The sequence below is a fragment of the Panthera onca genome, chromosome B4 (genome assembly GCF_046562875.1).
Source record: "Panthera onca isolate mPanOnc1 chromosome B4, mPanOnc1 haplotype 2, whole genome shotgun sequence".
In the NCBI taxonomy this organism is placed as follows: Eukaryota; Metazoa; Chordata; class Mammalia; order Carnivora; family Felidae; genus Panthera; species Panthera onca.
This window is the reverse complement of record NC_138345.1, coordinates 48,947,078-48,960,723: the sequence shown is the minus strand read 5'-3', so window position 1 is coordinate 48,960,723 and position 13,646 is coordinate 48,947,078. Positions and strand designations below refer to the sequence as shown.

Below are 13,646 nucleotides of genomic sequence, written 5' to 3'. Positions count from 1 at the left end.
CAGTGTGAGGATTTAATTTTTGCCATGGCCAACAGAAGACAAAAAGATTTAAGACAGTGTTTTATGCACTGAATTATAGAGAAAAGCAACTACTGGGGAAACTAAGGAAAGACTGTGTTTTGTTTTGTTTTGTTTTGTTTTGTTTTGTTTGGGATTTGCTACGAGTTTTCTAAAGCTACATCCCTACCAGCAATGGTACTCTGGGTGTTTGTTTAAGCTGCTAATAAAACACCCTGGATCAGTCTTTACCTACAGCTACGCCTATAAACATATGTGGTGAGAGTGACAATTTGACACTCTTAGGAACAGACTTAGATACAGACTATAAATTAGCAGACATCCGAAACAGGATGTCAGTAAGTTGCATTAAGTGTTTTGAAAATATTCTTATTTTCAATATTGCCATTCTCTATACTGTTAATTTTCAAAATATAAAAAGGAGATCTCTGCTGTGAAAATCACACATTGAAGTGCATCCATTTCTAGGTGGCCCCTCTTACACTGACACTACCCCACAACTGTTTGCCAATCCATTCTCTTGCCTGCTGCTGATTATAGACTATTATCCCTGAGGCCCCTTTATGTATCAGAAACTAAATGTATACCTCACTATGTGGAAAACTGTTGAATGTAAAAGATGTGTTTTGTGTTAAATAGTGTCACTTCCTAGTTGTATTTCATAATATAAATAATTATTTTGACACTACACTACACCATCATTTCCAGCTCATTTGCAAGAATATTATACTTTCCTCATTTCCCCCCATCCACAGCCTATTATTTTTCTTGGCATGTTCTCTTTACTTTAATTAAGGTTATTTTCCTCTTTCTCTCATCACATGCAAATACATGTAATCTCTTACTACTTATCCTAATTCTAACTTTTATTCAAGGGTCCACTTGTACTTATGCTTGCTCAGTTATTTATTCACGCCTTTATTTCCTTTTATACGTGCATGGAAGAACTACTGATTCCTTTACTGCTTGTAAACTTCAACTTTTTCATTTTAATTATGTGCAGTCATTAGACAATTCCATTTTGACTTACAGAAGCACTGTATCTGAACAAATACACAGGGAATCCATATGATTTTGTTATATTTTTTTTACCTTGGTTTTACACTACAATTAGGCCATTATATCAACTTTGAAAATCAGTATGTGGGTTATTTTATCTATAAGTCTCAATTTGAGATATTAAAAAGGGCATCACATAATACTTACATGAGAAAGGAATGGTGTCTGATAGGGGTTGAAAGCACTGCACTAGATAATCTCTAAGGCTTTTCCTTTTCTAAATTCCTAAGATTTCTTCATTTCTCTAATCTCACTAAGGATGGGGAATACTCCTGACTCCCAGAATAGCAAAAATTCCATTCACAGAAACCTATATTAAGTTGAACGAGGGCGCCTGGGTGGCTCAGTTGGTTAAGTGTCCGACTTAAGCTCAGGTCATAATCTCACAGTTCATGAGTTGGAGCCATGCGTCAGGATCTCTGCTATAAACACAGAGCCTGCTTTGGATCTTCTGCCCTCCTCTCTCTCTCTGCCCCTCTCCTGCTCATTCTCTGTCTCTCAAAAATACATAAACATTTAAGTTGAACATACATGTTTATGTTGCACTTATGAAAGAGAGTGAACATTTTTCTGTTATTTCATCAAATTGAAAAGACCATGACAAATCAAGAGATGCAGACGCTAGTTCTCTGGGCATGACTATTTTCACAAACACCCTCATGTATATTTTTCTTACCTAGCTTGACAAGGCGGAGCATGGAGGTATTACTTCCTCTTTCAGTGCAAGCGGTTACTGAGAGGTTGTAGATATCTCCTGGAGGCAGACTGAGAATCGCAGTCATGACATTGCGTGTTACCTGAAAGACCCATCAAGATTGAAGGTTTAAACTTCTAATGAACTTGAACTAGAACACCACTCCAAACAACTACAGGGCTATGGTAGGCATTCTGTCTACTCTATGCTGCTTTCTATAGTTGATTACAACCCTACGGATACTTTATTTCCTTTGAAAATGATATGAATTCCTCAACTGAACCAAATGCAAGGTAGCTCTACACGTGCACAATAAATATCAGAACATTTTTGCAATTAATCCTCTATTTAGAATAGGTACTACTCTGATACTTTTCTTCTTATTCACAGCAAATTTTAGAAAAGGCAACTGTTAGGTGTCTGCTGATATGTATATAACTCAGCCCTAGCTGAGAAGCTCAGAAGACACCTAGTCATATCTATAGCCACCTGGTTTCTTAACTAAAGACTACATTTCCTAGTTTCCTCTATAGCTAGAGGGAACCATGTGATCTACTTCTGACCAATGGATCATAAGTGGAAGTCACATGGGCAGCTTATAATCCTGTCTACACTCTGTAAGTGCTGGGCCTCCATATCTTCTCCTTTCCTCTCCCTGCATGCTAGAATATGGATGTAATGATGATAAGGTTCAGCTATACAAATGAAGACTACACAGTTTTAGAAGAAACAACAAGACAGAAAGAATCTGGACCCCTGGATGATTGATCCTTTACAGCAGAGGTGCTCTGACAGTTCTATGCTAGCACGAGAGAAACAAGCTTTTATTTTCTTCGAGCTATGTTTTTTTTTTTTTTTACAGTAGTTTAGTCTGTACCCTAACTAACGCCATGTCAAAAGTGTAATTAATAAAGCAGGAGAAAAGAAATCAGTATTTTCAATGTACCCAAATATTTAGGCATTGGTGATATATGGAGAAAATATCAAAACACATTAACTGTGGTTTTCTTGAAAATGTTTGACATCCTGAATAAAAACCTCAAATCATAACTTTAAATGTAAATGATGAGTAGTTTTAACTATTAGAGATCACTATTAAAGATTAAAAGGTAAACTCTCTGAAAGGAGGAATTTAATTTTTTTTACTGTCCCTTCTCCGGAGCCCAAAACAGTGCCAACTGGCATAAACCATTTGTTTAATGTTTCAATAAATGTTTGCTTAATGGTTTTCAAGAGTTTATGTAAATAAATGTTCAGATGCCCAATACTGGGATTCAAAAAAACATACGCTTTTTTTAATTTTCTTCTTTCCTTCTGCAACAACCATCCAGTGTAACATTCTAGAATGGGAGAGGTCAGTTGTGTCGTCCCCATATGTCCAACTGATATATAACAGACTGTTGAAATACTCCACAGATGTGATTTCTGGAGCAACTGGGGCTACAAGGAAGGTAAGAGGCACATTTTAGTTTAATAAGAGACTAATATAATTAAAGTACTTACCAACAGAGCATGCAATCCCATGTAGAGTTAATTTAGAGAATTAAAATTCACACCATAAAGGGGTACCTGGTGCCTCAGTTGGTTAAGCATCGGACTCTTGATCTTGGTTCAGGTCATGATCTCATAGTTCGTGGGTTTGAGCCCTGCATTGGGCTCCTCACTGACATCGTTGAGCCTGCTTGGGATTCTCACTCTCTGCCCCTCCCCCGCTCACTCACATGCTTTCTCTCTCTCTCTCTCTCTCTCTCTGTCTGTCTCAAAATAAATAAACCTTAAAAAATTCACACCATAAGATGGTCGGGGATCCCAGGACCTCTCAGTAACATAAAGAAGGTTGGTGGTAAAAGCTGGGCACTGATTTCCTGGGTCCCCACCTTGTATGGCCCAGACACAAGGCAGCCAGACCCATCTGTACCTGAGGATATCAGGTCTTTTATATTGATTTCATAGTTAGAAGATTCCTAAAATGTTCACTTCTTTGCATCCACTTGTTGCATCAATAAATTAATAGTATAAGGCATTATCGAATTGATTTTCCAAGCAGTACTGGAAAACTTGGGGTCCTATAAAAGTATATTTTTTATTGTGGCATAGCAAAGATGTTTATAGAAATAAAGGGCAGTAAGATCAATGATTAGAGGGGCAGGAAATAAATATTGTTTATATAAAATCACAAAGCAATACCATTGATCATGTCTAACCAGCACCTTGCAAAAAGTAGGCTCTTAATAAATGTTACTGAAGCAAGTAGCAAGGAAGGAAAGAAGGGCTCTTTTATCACACCACGAAACTAACTTCTAACACTGAGTTTCTTCATTTATTTTATATTCTGACACATTTAAATTCAAATTTTTTAATGGGGAGGAGAGTTCATTACCAGCTTTATAATATATGAGCTCTGAATGTATATTTTAATTATTTTTTAAACTTAATTGATAATTCTGAAGATTTTAGGAAACACACACACACAGTTGAAGTTCAGTTCCCTGTGCATGCTGGTTTGGACAAGCAAGTGTTCCATTCTGAGAGACAGCACAAGACCAAAGGAAATATCTGGAGGAGAATTTCTATAAACCATGAAGATTTAGTTTCCTCGACATGCTACGAGTACTTGTAACAAACATTCATAACTATGCTTTCTAGAACAATTTTTACGGAACAGACTTGTAATATAGAGCGTAAAATACATTTCTGTAGCAAGCAAGTTAACACAAACCCAAATCGTATTTCAGAATAGTCTAATAAAGAGAATAATACCTGTGGCTTCTTTCCTCCATTATATTTCTATGTACTTCGTTATACATATGTATCTATACTTACATTTTGCCAAAGGATATTTTTTCATGTTCTAATTCTACTGAGGACAAGAAATACTTTTAAAATTGCAAACCCGGAAACGTATTTAAAATTGTATAAGTATTAACACAAATCCCCGCACATAAGTATTAACTAGAGATCTTTAGATTTTTATACGCCATGTTGTTTCCTTAAAATTCAGCATATTGCTGAAAGGCCACAAGATGTCACTATTTGTTTATTAAACATAATTTGGTACACTGGCATAATTACTATGCATTTGACTTGCAGACAAAGTTGCCTAACAAAGACAGTAGTCCAGAGATCCTAATAAATCACACTTTATTCAAATATTTTATTCCTGTATCCTTTTATATCACACGATTTGGCGTTTTGGATCACAACTAAAAGCACAGGAAAGAGAAGTGTGATATCCTTGTTTGCTTTAAACTTGAGACGAGGGAAGAAAAGCAAAACGAGATAAGGCAAATACTTCAATTGGTTTTAAAAATAAGTCTAAAAATAAGTCAGTGCCCATATATATTTTAATAATGATTTACATTATATAATTTACTTCTCACACTACCTGTGAAATATTATTATGCCTATTTGACAGATGGGAGAGTTGAGACCGTCTATATTCATATGCTTAGGTGACACCGTGAAGGGACAGTGTCAGCATGACTTAGGAGATAGTCCCAGGAGGGCTCGCTTCGGCAGCACATACACTAAAATAGGAGATTGTCCCAGGAAAAGATAAGGAGTTCACAAAGATCAATTTGCTGGAGACAACAGACTGCTCACCTAGCCAAGCAGCTCACTTAACCATAGAACTATTCAGACTTGCCAGGCCCATAACTTTTGCCAGGTCCCAGTCAGTTCCCAGCTCTGAAAGGCACACCTAAGCCACTTGAGTCCAGAACTCCAAATCCTGTTAATCGTTCGTTTCCAGTGTCCCCCTTCAGAGACACCATAGAGAGCCTGGCAAGGTGGTTTTCTGCTTTATTACAGAGAGTTCTAAAACACTTGGTCTTGCTCTATTAGCCGGTTGTTAGGTCACATTTTGAATTCTGCCAATGAGAAAAAAGAAGTCGAGGATCATTAGGACAATTTGCTCAAAGTCTGACAGCTAGAATTCTGGAGGGCCAGGTCTGCTCAATCACGTCTTCAGATGCAAAGTCTGGGCTCCTTTCAGACGTCTCTCTCTGAGGGGGAAAGAGCATTCTCAGAAAGGCAATGTCAATAAAGTTAAGCTGTATGAATTATTTATATGGTAAAATGTAACTAAAATTAAGTATGCAATTATTAATATAGTCAAGAAGCTCACACACTACTTATCACATAATTGGTATTTTCTACCTTTTTGATATTTTGGTAGTCTTTCACTTGTCTACTCTAGTGTTACTATTAATATCTGGAACACAGGGAGCTCCAAATATTGTCTAGTAAAGGAAAGGGATATACTATGTATGTTGATAGTGTAAGAATTCACATGATTAACTTCTTCTTTTTTTTTTAAGATTTTATTTTTAAGTAATCTCTATACTCAACATGGGGCTCGAACTCACAACCCAGAGATCAAGAGTTGCATGCTCTACCAACTGGGCCAGCCAGGTGCTCCCACGCGATTGATTTCTTTGCATTTTCTTTCATTGATAAAGTCTGACAGAGTAAAACTAGATGTCCAGTGAAGAAAATATTTTGGTAACATTTTTCTTCACCTAAACATATTTTTCTCACATCTTCTGTCAGTATAACACTAATTATAGCCTTGTAGTCCAACCAAAATTTCCTGAAAAATCATAGTTCAAATAGGATTCTGAAATAGTCAGTGTTTCTTTGATGAAATCCCCCTTCCATTGCCATCTCTGACCACCTCTGTTATCTATCTCTGCTATATGAAAATGAGCTAACAACTATTTCAGTGCTTTAAAAAAAAAAAAAAAACCTGAGGCTTACAAAAGTTAACATGCACAGGTTACACAGGGTAGATGGCCGATCCGTGATTCAAACCTAGGTCCATCAGTCTCCAAAGCCTGTTATAACTCCTGCTGTGGACAATGCTGCCATCAGCCTGTAACTTTACAACTTGAATTAATAAGGAAATGGAGGCACTCTAGCAAACAAAATCATTGAGTGGGTAAAATCAGTTGAAGCCCAAAGTTCTGTCTGCTACATCTCTATTCTAATCGATTCCAAACAGGGGCACATAAATAAAGGACAATGACTCAGGATGAAAATGTATTTTGATTTTCAAAGACTATCATTTAAACAAATAATGAACTTTCAGAATCAAGGATACTAGCTTCCATGAGACTGAGCTTCAGTCAGTGCTGGGTGAGTGCCTAGCACTTTCTGGAGATGTATCTCTTCAGAAACTCCTCAAAATGGCGTTCTCTCCCCGTGGAAGCCGTTCCCATAACACTACTCACCTGTTATGAAGCTTATGGTGGAGCTGTCGCAACAGCTCAGTTCTGGGTCTCCCCATGTTACCATGGTAACTCGAAAGTTGTAGTACCATGCTGGCAACAGATTGGCTATCCTCTAAAAAGAGCAAGGAGACAAAAGAGCAAGGGAGAAAAAATCCTATTTTTGGAATAGAGTTACTTTTATTAGGTCATGAAAATTATTAATAAGTATTTTTTTATTTTCCTTCCCATACCTTTTTGTATTGTATGTATATCTGCATGTAAATAGAATGATCTACAAACAGAACTTTTAAAAAAGTGATTCATCGGTATTGAGTCCAATGTTACTAATATTGGTCTCGTTTTGCAGTTTCCTAAGTTGTATTACGCATGTGAAATAGTACTTATTTGTAAGCGACTGTACATACACATTCCCCTATTTCTACAAAAACTGGCCTCTCACGACTTTGTGTTCTCCCAGTTTGGACCATAATCATGCATCCTTGTTGGGTGGCAAATACCAGAGACATCAACCGGTAGAGGGCAATCGTGCACTTCATGTGTGACCTGTGCCTTAGAAATTATTCCAGCCTCAGAAAGTGCAATCTTTCCCTGCTCTCTTGAAAAGAATCCTCTAGTTGCACCTGGTTGCAACCAACCTCAGTTGGTTAAGTGTCCGACTTCACTCAGGTCATAATCTCACAGTCTGTGGGTTCGAGCCCCACATTGGGCTCTGGGTTGACAGCTCAGAGCCTGGAGCCTGTTTCAGATTCTCTGTCTCCCTCTCTGTCTGCCCCTCCCCTGCTCATACTCTCTCTCTCTGTCCTTCAAAAATAAATAAACATTAAAAAAATTTTTTTTAAAAGAAAGAAAAGCATCCTCTAATAGCCTGACATCATAGGTATTTAAGTGATGTGTAGATGTTAAGAATACTCATCACTAGTGTTAAAACAGTGTCAACTAATTATTGAATGACTAACGGTAACTTTTTGTGTTTTCCTCCTAGGGACAGAGACAGACCATAAGCTCTTAGCTCTATTAAAAAGTGGATATGCCCAATTAGGGGTGAAAGCATGCTTCACATAATTATTTCTCTCTCTTTCTCTCTTTCAATCTCTCTCTCTCAATCTCTCCCTCGGAAAAAACAGTCCTACACGCAAAAACAACTAAAAAAAATCTTGAAGGTAGCAAACCACCCATGTGTATTTACAGGTAACTTTTTCTGATACACTTGGTACAGAAAGGCAAATTTCTTTACACAGGAAGTGTGACGGCTACTTAAGGAACCATTACCACTGATGCAGTTAAGGAGACAGTCGCTGCTATTTCATAGTATGTTGTCCACTCTGATGTCATTGTTGCAGGGTTGAAATAAAACATTTCAACTACATATTTTCTGAACACTCCTAAGTAAGGTCTGCTCCAGCTCAGAACCACTGCCGTAGGACCCAAGGGATAGAGCATTAGATCCTTTATTCCCGTTGGAACTAAGAAGAAGCAGGGAAGGATGAGAAAAGAGAGCCAAGAAGAAAGGTTTAATATCTTTTCGAATGTCTTAGAAATGGCTTCAAACTTCTTAAAACTAGAGTTTTTGCCCTTCTGATATGGTCATTGAATAAATCATATTTGCCTCCGATGTTATTTTTCTGAGTAATAGTTGCTAACTTTAGACCCCAGGTTATACAACTGTAGTCATTTATGACTCTGGATGTAGAATATTGGGTGAATGAGTATGGACCCCCCATATATGATGCTAATGACTTGGGCATGGACACTGCGTCCCCCTCCCCACCAACAGTACTCTGGTAAAGTAATTCTTGAGGCTGGCCACTTACCGATAGCAAATGTCACAGGATCTGAAGGTGGGCCAATCAAAGGGCCTTTTCTTAGGTACATCACGACCTGGTACTGGGCACCGGGAACCAGATTTTCAATAATAGATTTGCTTGAGTTCACCTTTAAACCAAACACCCAACATGATTTATTTAGAGGTGGGCTTTCAGAATGTGACACAGAGGCTGATACCATATTCAGGGACTCTTTGTGGAGCCGCAGACGCCTTTGAAATCCAGAAGCCTTTGCTCGTTCTGGGGAAGGTCAGATTTCAAAATTAGCATGATTTATAGTTTATGTGAACACTGAAGGGAACCCGGAACATTCAAATTCTACGGCTGGATTTAATAAGCCCCATGAACTGCTTTATACCATCAATGTCAATTTTAACCATGTACACTAGAGACACATCAGCCTCTAACCATAATCAAATCAGCAATACCATAAGGGTAGTCTGACATCCTAAATTGTAGTGTCAGCTAAAAACATACAAAGATCAGTGCAGGAATGTCTTTGGTCTCTCGTCACTAAGAAGCATATAATATCTAATTATAGAGAAGGAAATGACCTCAGAGATTATCTGCTCCAAATCTCTCATTTAATAGACCAAAACAGTAAAACCAGGAAATGGCCAAGGTCACATATTCAGATGCAGTGTTGGGACTGGAAGCTTAGTGTTGTGACCTCCAATGGCTGTTACAGGCAAGTCTGGGACTAAGCATCAAGATACAGTAGGAAATGCTTCTGAAGGCTATTGTGACCCCTTAAAATAATGTTGTAGAAAATATTTCTCATATAGATGAGCCCTTCTTTACTGTTCTTTTTTTTTTTTTTAACTTTTGGTTAGGTAACAAATACAATATAGAGAAAAACAGAACCGACATGAATGAAATGTACATTTAAAAAAAAATGTACTTATTAAAGTTAAATGTTGGCATGCACTAGGATTAATGGTTCAGTTTACAGGTCAAGAAATGTGACCTTTAATGCCTCTGATATTGAAGACAGCCTTGCTTAGTAGAGAGAACACAGGTTCTCTATTCAGACTGCCTGAAATCAAATCCTGACTCTACCTCTTATCAGCATGGGAATTTATTTATAATTTTTAGCGTGGCTTCATGACTGATAAACTATAGATAATACTATTATATACCTCACAGGTGAGGATGCTTATATACCTCACAGGTTTCTATTGAAACTAGAGATTCAATAAAGATAATTCACTCCTCATCAATTTTTGGCCTCTAGGGTGTATAACGTTGTAAAATTACTGTGGAAAGGAGCAGAAAGAAATCAAAGAAGAACAATAATGTTGACAGCTTACCTATGCTATAAGGTTTTTTTTTAAGCTTCGTTATGATTTTAAGAATAAATACAGAATTGATGGGTATGAATTTTAAGCCTTTCTAACACCAGAAACTGATTCTACACAATAGGAATTGTATAACTTGAGTTGGGACAACTTGCTCTAAATGTAAGTAGGGGGAGCAGCATACCATAATTTCTTTTCCAGTAACTTAAACAAAATAAAATGAAGTTGAATTCACAAAATAGCATTTCCACCCTTTCTTTCCTACTCACTCATACCAGAATTTTTTGCCCATGTTTTATTTTTTAAAAAATTTTATTATTTTTACAAGTCTATTTATTTATTTTGAGAGAGACAGAGACAGAAAGAAAGCATGAGTCGGGGAGGGCAGAGAGAGAGAGGGAGACAGAGGATCCCAATCAGGGTCCGCACTGAGTGTGGCTCAGGGCTCCACCTCGTGACTGCCAGATCACGAGTTCATGACCACGGAGATCACCACCTGAGCAAACATCAAGAGTTGGGCGCTCAACTGACTGAGCCACCCAAGTGTCCTTGCCCATGTTTTAGAATGTGAATTCTGCTGGAAGCCATCTAGGTAAAGTTAGCCAACTAGATATTCTCATCTGATGGAGCATTTCCTGAAGAGACAAACTATGAATAAGAATGTGTATGCTGTGCACAACTAAGCAACATTGGCTTATTTCTTTAAAATACATTTTTAAATGATAAAACTAATAATGCGCATTGCGAAAATTATTCACCCAACAGAAGAGCAAATGAAGTAAACTGGCAATTTTTCTATCCTCCTCCCCCCACTTCCAGCATTTTGGGGGAAAATCTTCCAGACCCTCCTACACACATATATAAATAAGCGATATTATATTGAACCATATAGGTGTTGCATTATCAATGTCGCTCCAAACTTTCCTTTAAGACTTAACAACATATTATGCACATGTAGGCATGCCTGTGAATGTTAACCTAGCTCATTAATCACTCCTTTAGAATATTTAGAATAGCAGGACAGACAAAGCGTAGATTACTTCAGGGTGGTGTTAAAATCTCTTTGGTTTGATAATATTTTAGGCAACTACTTGATTCTGATTATTCAAATGACTACCTGAAGTCATAGCCACTTAAGTTTGCCATCATATTTAATATCCTGAGGGTATTTTGCTAGTGAAATAAGTCAGAGAAAGGCAAATACAGTATGATTTCACTGTGTGGAAACTAGAAAGCAAAACAAATGAGCAGACAAAACAAAACAAAACAAAGCTCATAGGTATGGGGAACAGAATGGGGGTGGCCAGAGGGGAGAGGGGTTCACAGGAGGATGACATGGGTGAAGGGGGTCAAGAGGTACAAACTTCCAGTTATGAAATAAACAAGTCACGGGGCTGTAACATGCAGCGTGGTGATGACTACAGTTAGTAATATTGTATCGCCTATCTGAAAATTGCTAGGAGAGTAAATCTTAAATGTTCTCATCCCTAGAAAAAAAATTTTGTAACTTTGTATGGTGATGGATGGCAACTAGACTTATTGTGATGGTCATCTTGCAATGTATGTGACTCTTGAATCATTATGCTGCACACCTGACATTAATATAATATAATGTGATAATTATACCTCAATGCAAAAAATATGCCATCATAACAAATTCATCCTAGGGACATGATTTGATTTTTTAATAAGAAGCAACTATGTGTATATACATCACACTACTAAAAAAAAAAGAGAAGAGGGCAATGGTGTTGCAAATAACCTTGGTAACAATTAATCAACAACTCTTTTCTGCCACCCTGTTTTCGAATATTTGCTAAGCTGCCAGCTGGTATCTGTGCTTTTATCCCTCTTATTTATCTATCACTCTTTATTTATCTTGGACCGCCTTGGGAGTAGGTACACTGCACTCTACTTAGTAAATAATGTGTATAATATGTATTTTATTCTCCAGAGGATCATTCCACATCCCCTTCCCCAATTTTCATCCCATCTTTGCATTTCACTATTTCCTCTCTCCCGTTCCCAGCTCACTTGGTCTCCATTTCAGAGAATTCTGTTCAGCCCAATGCCTCTCCAATGAGGCACCGGTCCTATCCCTCTTCAGCTAAAGAAATAGGAGGAAAGATGTCTTAGCACAGGAAATACATACAGACTATTAAATAACAGCGTGTGTAAATTGTTGGAAGGCACTTACACAAGGCACTTACACAAGGCAGATCACATTAAAAATAAATACACATACATATATTATGTAACGTTTTTTAATCCTGAAATTTAGGATTGTGTGTGAGTCTTCAGAGAAACTACTGAGAGCACGTTTACTTTGAAGAATTGACAGGGTCCTTTATGTATAACACTGATGGAGCACAGACTTTATGTTCCTCATATATTTGTTAATGAAAAGCACCACGATGGTTGTTAGGGGGCATGCAACGCAAAACACCCTTTTCCACAAACATTTGCCCGCAAACTTTTACACGAAACAACCAGACATGAAGAGCACATGCGGGATTTGGACAAGTTCAAATTAATGGGTCCATGGAAGGCCAGACTCTAAGCCTCATGAACTCAAGGTTCGAGTCAAATTTGTTTTATTTCTAGGATCTTGCACTAGGACCCACCTAGCATGCAGAGATCAGCGGTGGTATAAGGGAGGGTAACGGTACTCGCAGTGACTCTCATGGATGACCTGGGTGATATATAAACAACGATCCCGTGGTATAGTCAGTGGTAGATGCCAAGTAGGGAGAGTGAAAGTATCAAATAGCGAAGCATTATCTTAATGTTAATACAGTAGTCCCGCCTTATCTGCAGGGGATTCTGTGTTCTAAGACCCCCCAGTGGACCTCTGAAACCATGGGTAGTACTGAACCCTGTATGTACTCTGTTTCTTCTTATACCTACATACCTATAAACCTATTGTAAAGTTTAATTTATAAATCAGGGACAGTAAGAGATCAACAATAACCAATAGTAAAACCAATTACACAGTATACTGTAATTAAAGTTGTGTGAATGTAGTCTGTGTCAAAATATCTTATCGGACTATACGCTCTCTTCTTATGGTGCCGTGACACAATAAAATGTCTGTGTGATGAGACAGAGTGAGATGAATGATGTAGAAACTGCGACCTATCGCTAGGCTACTATTGACCTTCTGACTATATGTCACAGGAGGATCATCTGCTTCTGGCCCGTGGGTGACCATGGGTGACTGAATCCATGGAAAATGAAATCATGAATAAGGGGAGGGACTACTGTATGTGTTTAGCCTTAGAATCACTCTTATTTTTGAGCTGCAGGAAATCTTGAATTTCCTGTTGAATGCATTCACAGTACCACTGCAGACAGAATTAAAGAACTATTAATTTTTTTTTCTGGATAACAGTTGCTTTAGGAAATAAGCCCAAGTCAGACAGGTACTGGTGATACTGTCTTCTGGATTCTTTTGATTAATGGCCACCTGACTGCAGGCCAGTTTTTGAGACTTTTTGAATAATGTTTCCTCATCTAAACATAT

At 37.8% G+C, this 13,646-nt stretch overlaps 1 protein-coding gene across 2 annotated transcripts in view; it reads right to left on the bottom strand.

Annotated features, from left to right (window-relative positions):
* Window positions 1-13,646, bottom strand: part of PTPRO (protein tyrosine phosphatase receptor type O) — a 239,019-nt gene that overhangs the window by 66,254 nt on the left and 159,119 nt on the right. For both annotated transcript variants that reach the window (XM_078450066.2, XM_078450067.2), the window contains exons 8-12: window positions 8,814-8,934; window positions 8,272-8,465; window positions 7,003-7,114; window positions 3,060-3,211; window positions 1,754-1,874 (exon numbers count right to left, since the gene is read on the bottom strand). In XM_078450066.2, the coding sequence (XP_078306192.2) occupies window positions 1,754-1,874; window positions 3,060-3,211; window positions 7,003-7,114; window positions 8,272-8,465; window positions 8,814-8,934 (700 nt within the window). The remainder of the gene's footprint in view (window positions 1-1,753; window positions 1,875-3,059; window positions 3,212-7,002; window positions 7,115-8,271; window positions 8,466-8,813; window positions 8,935-13,646) is intronic.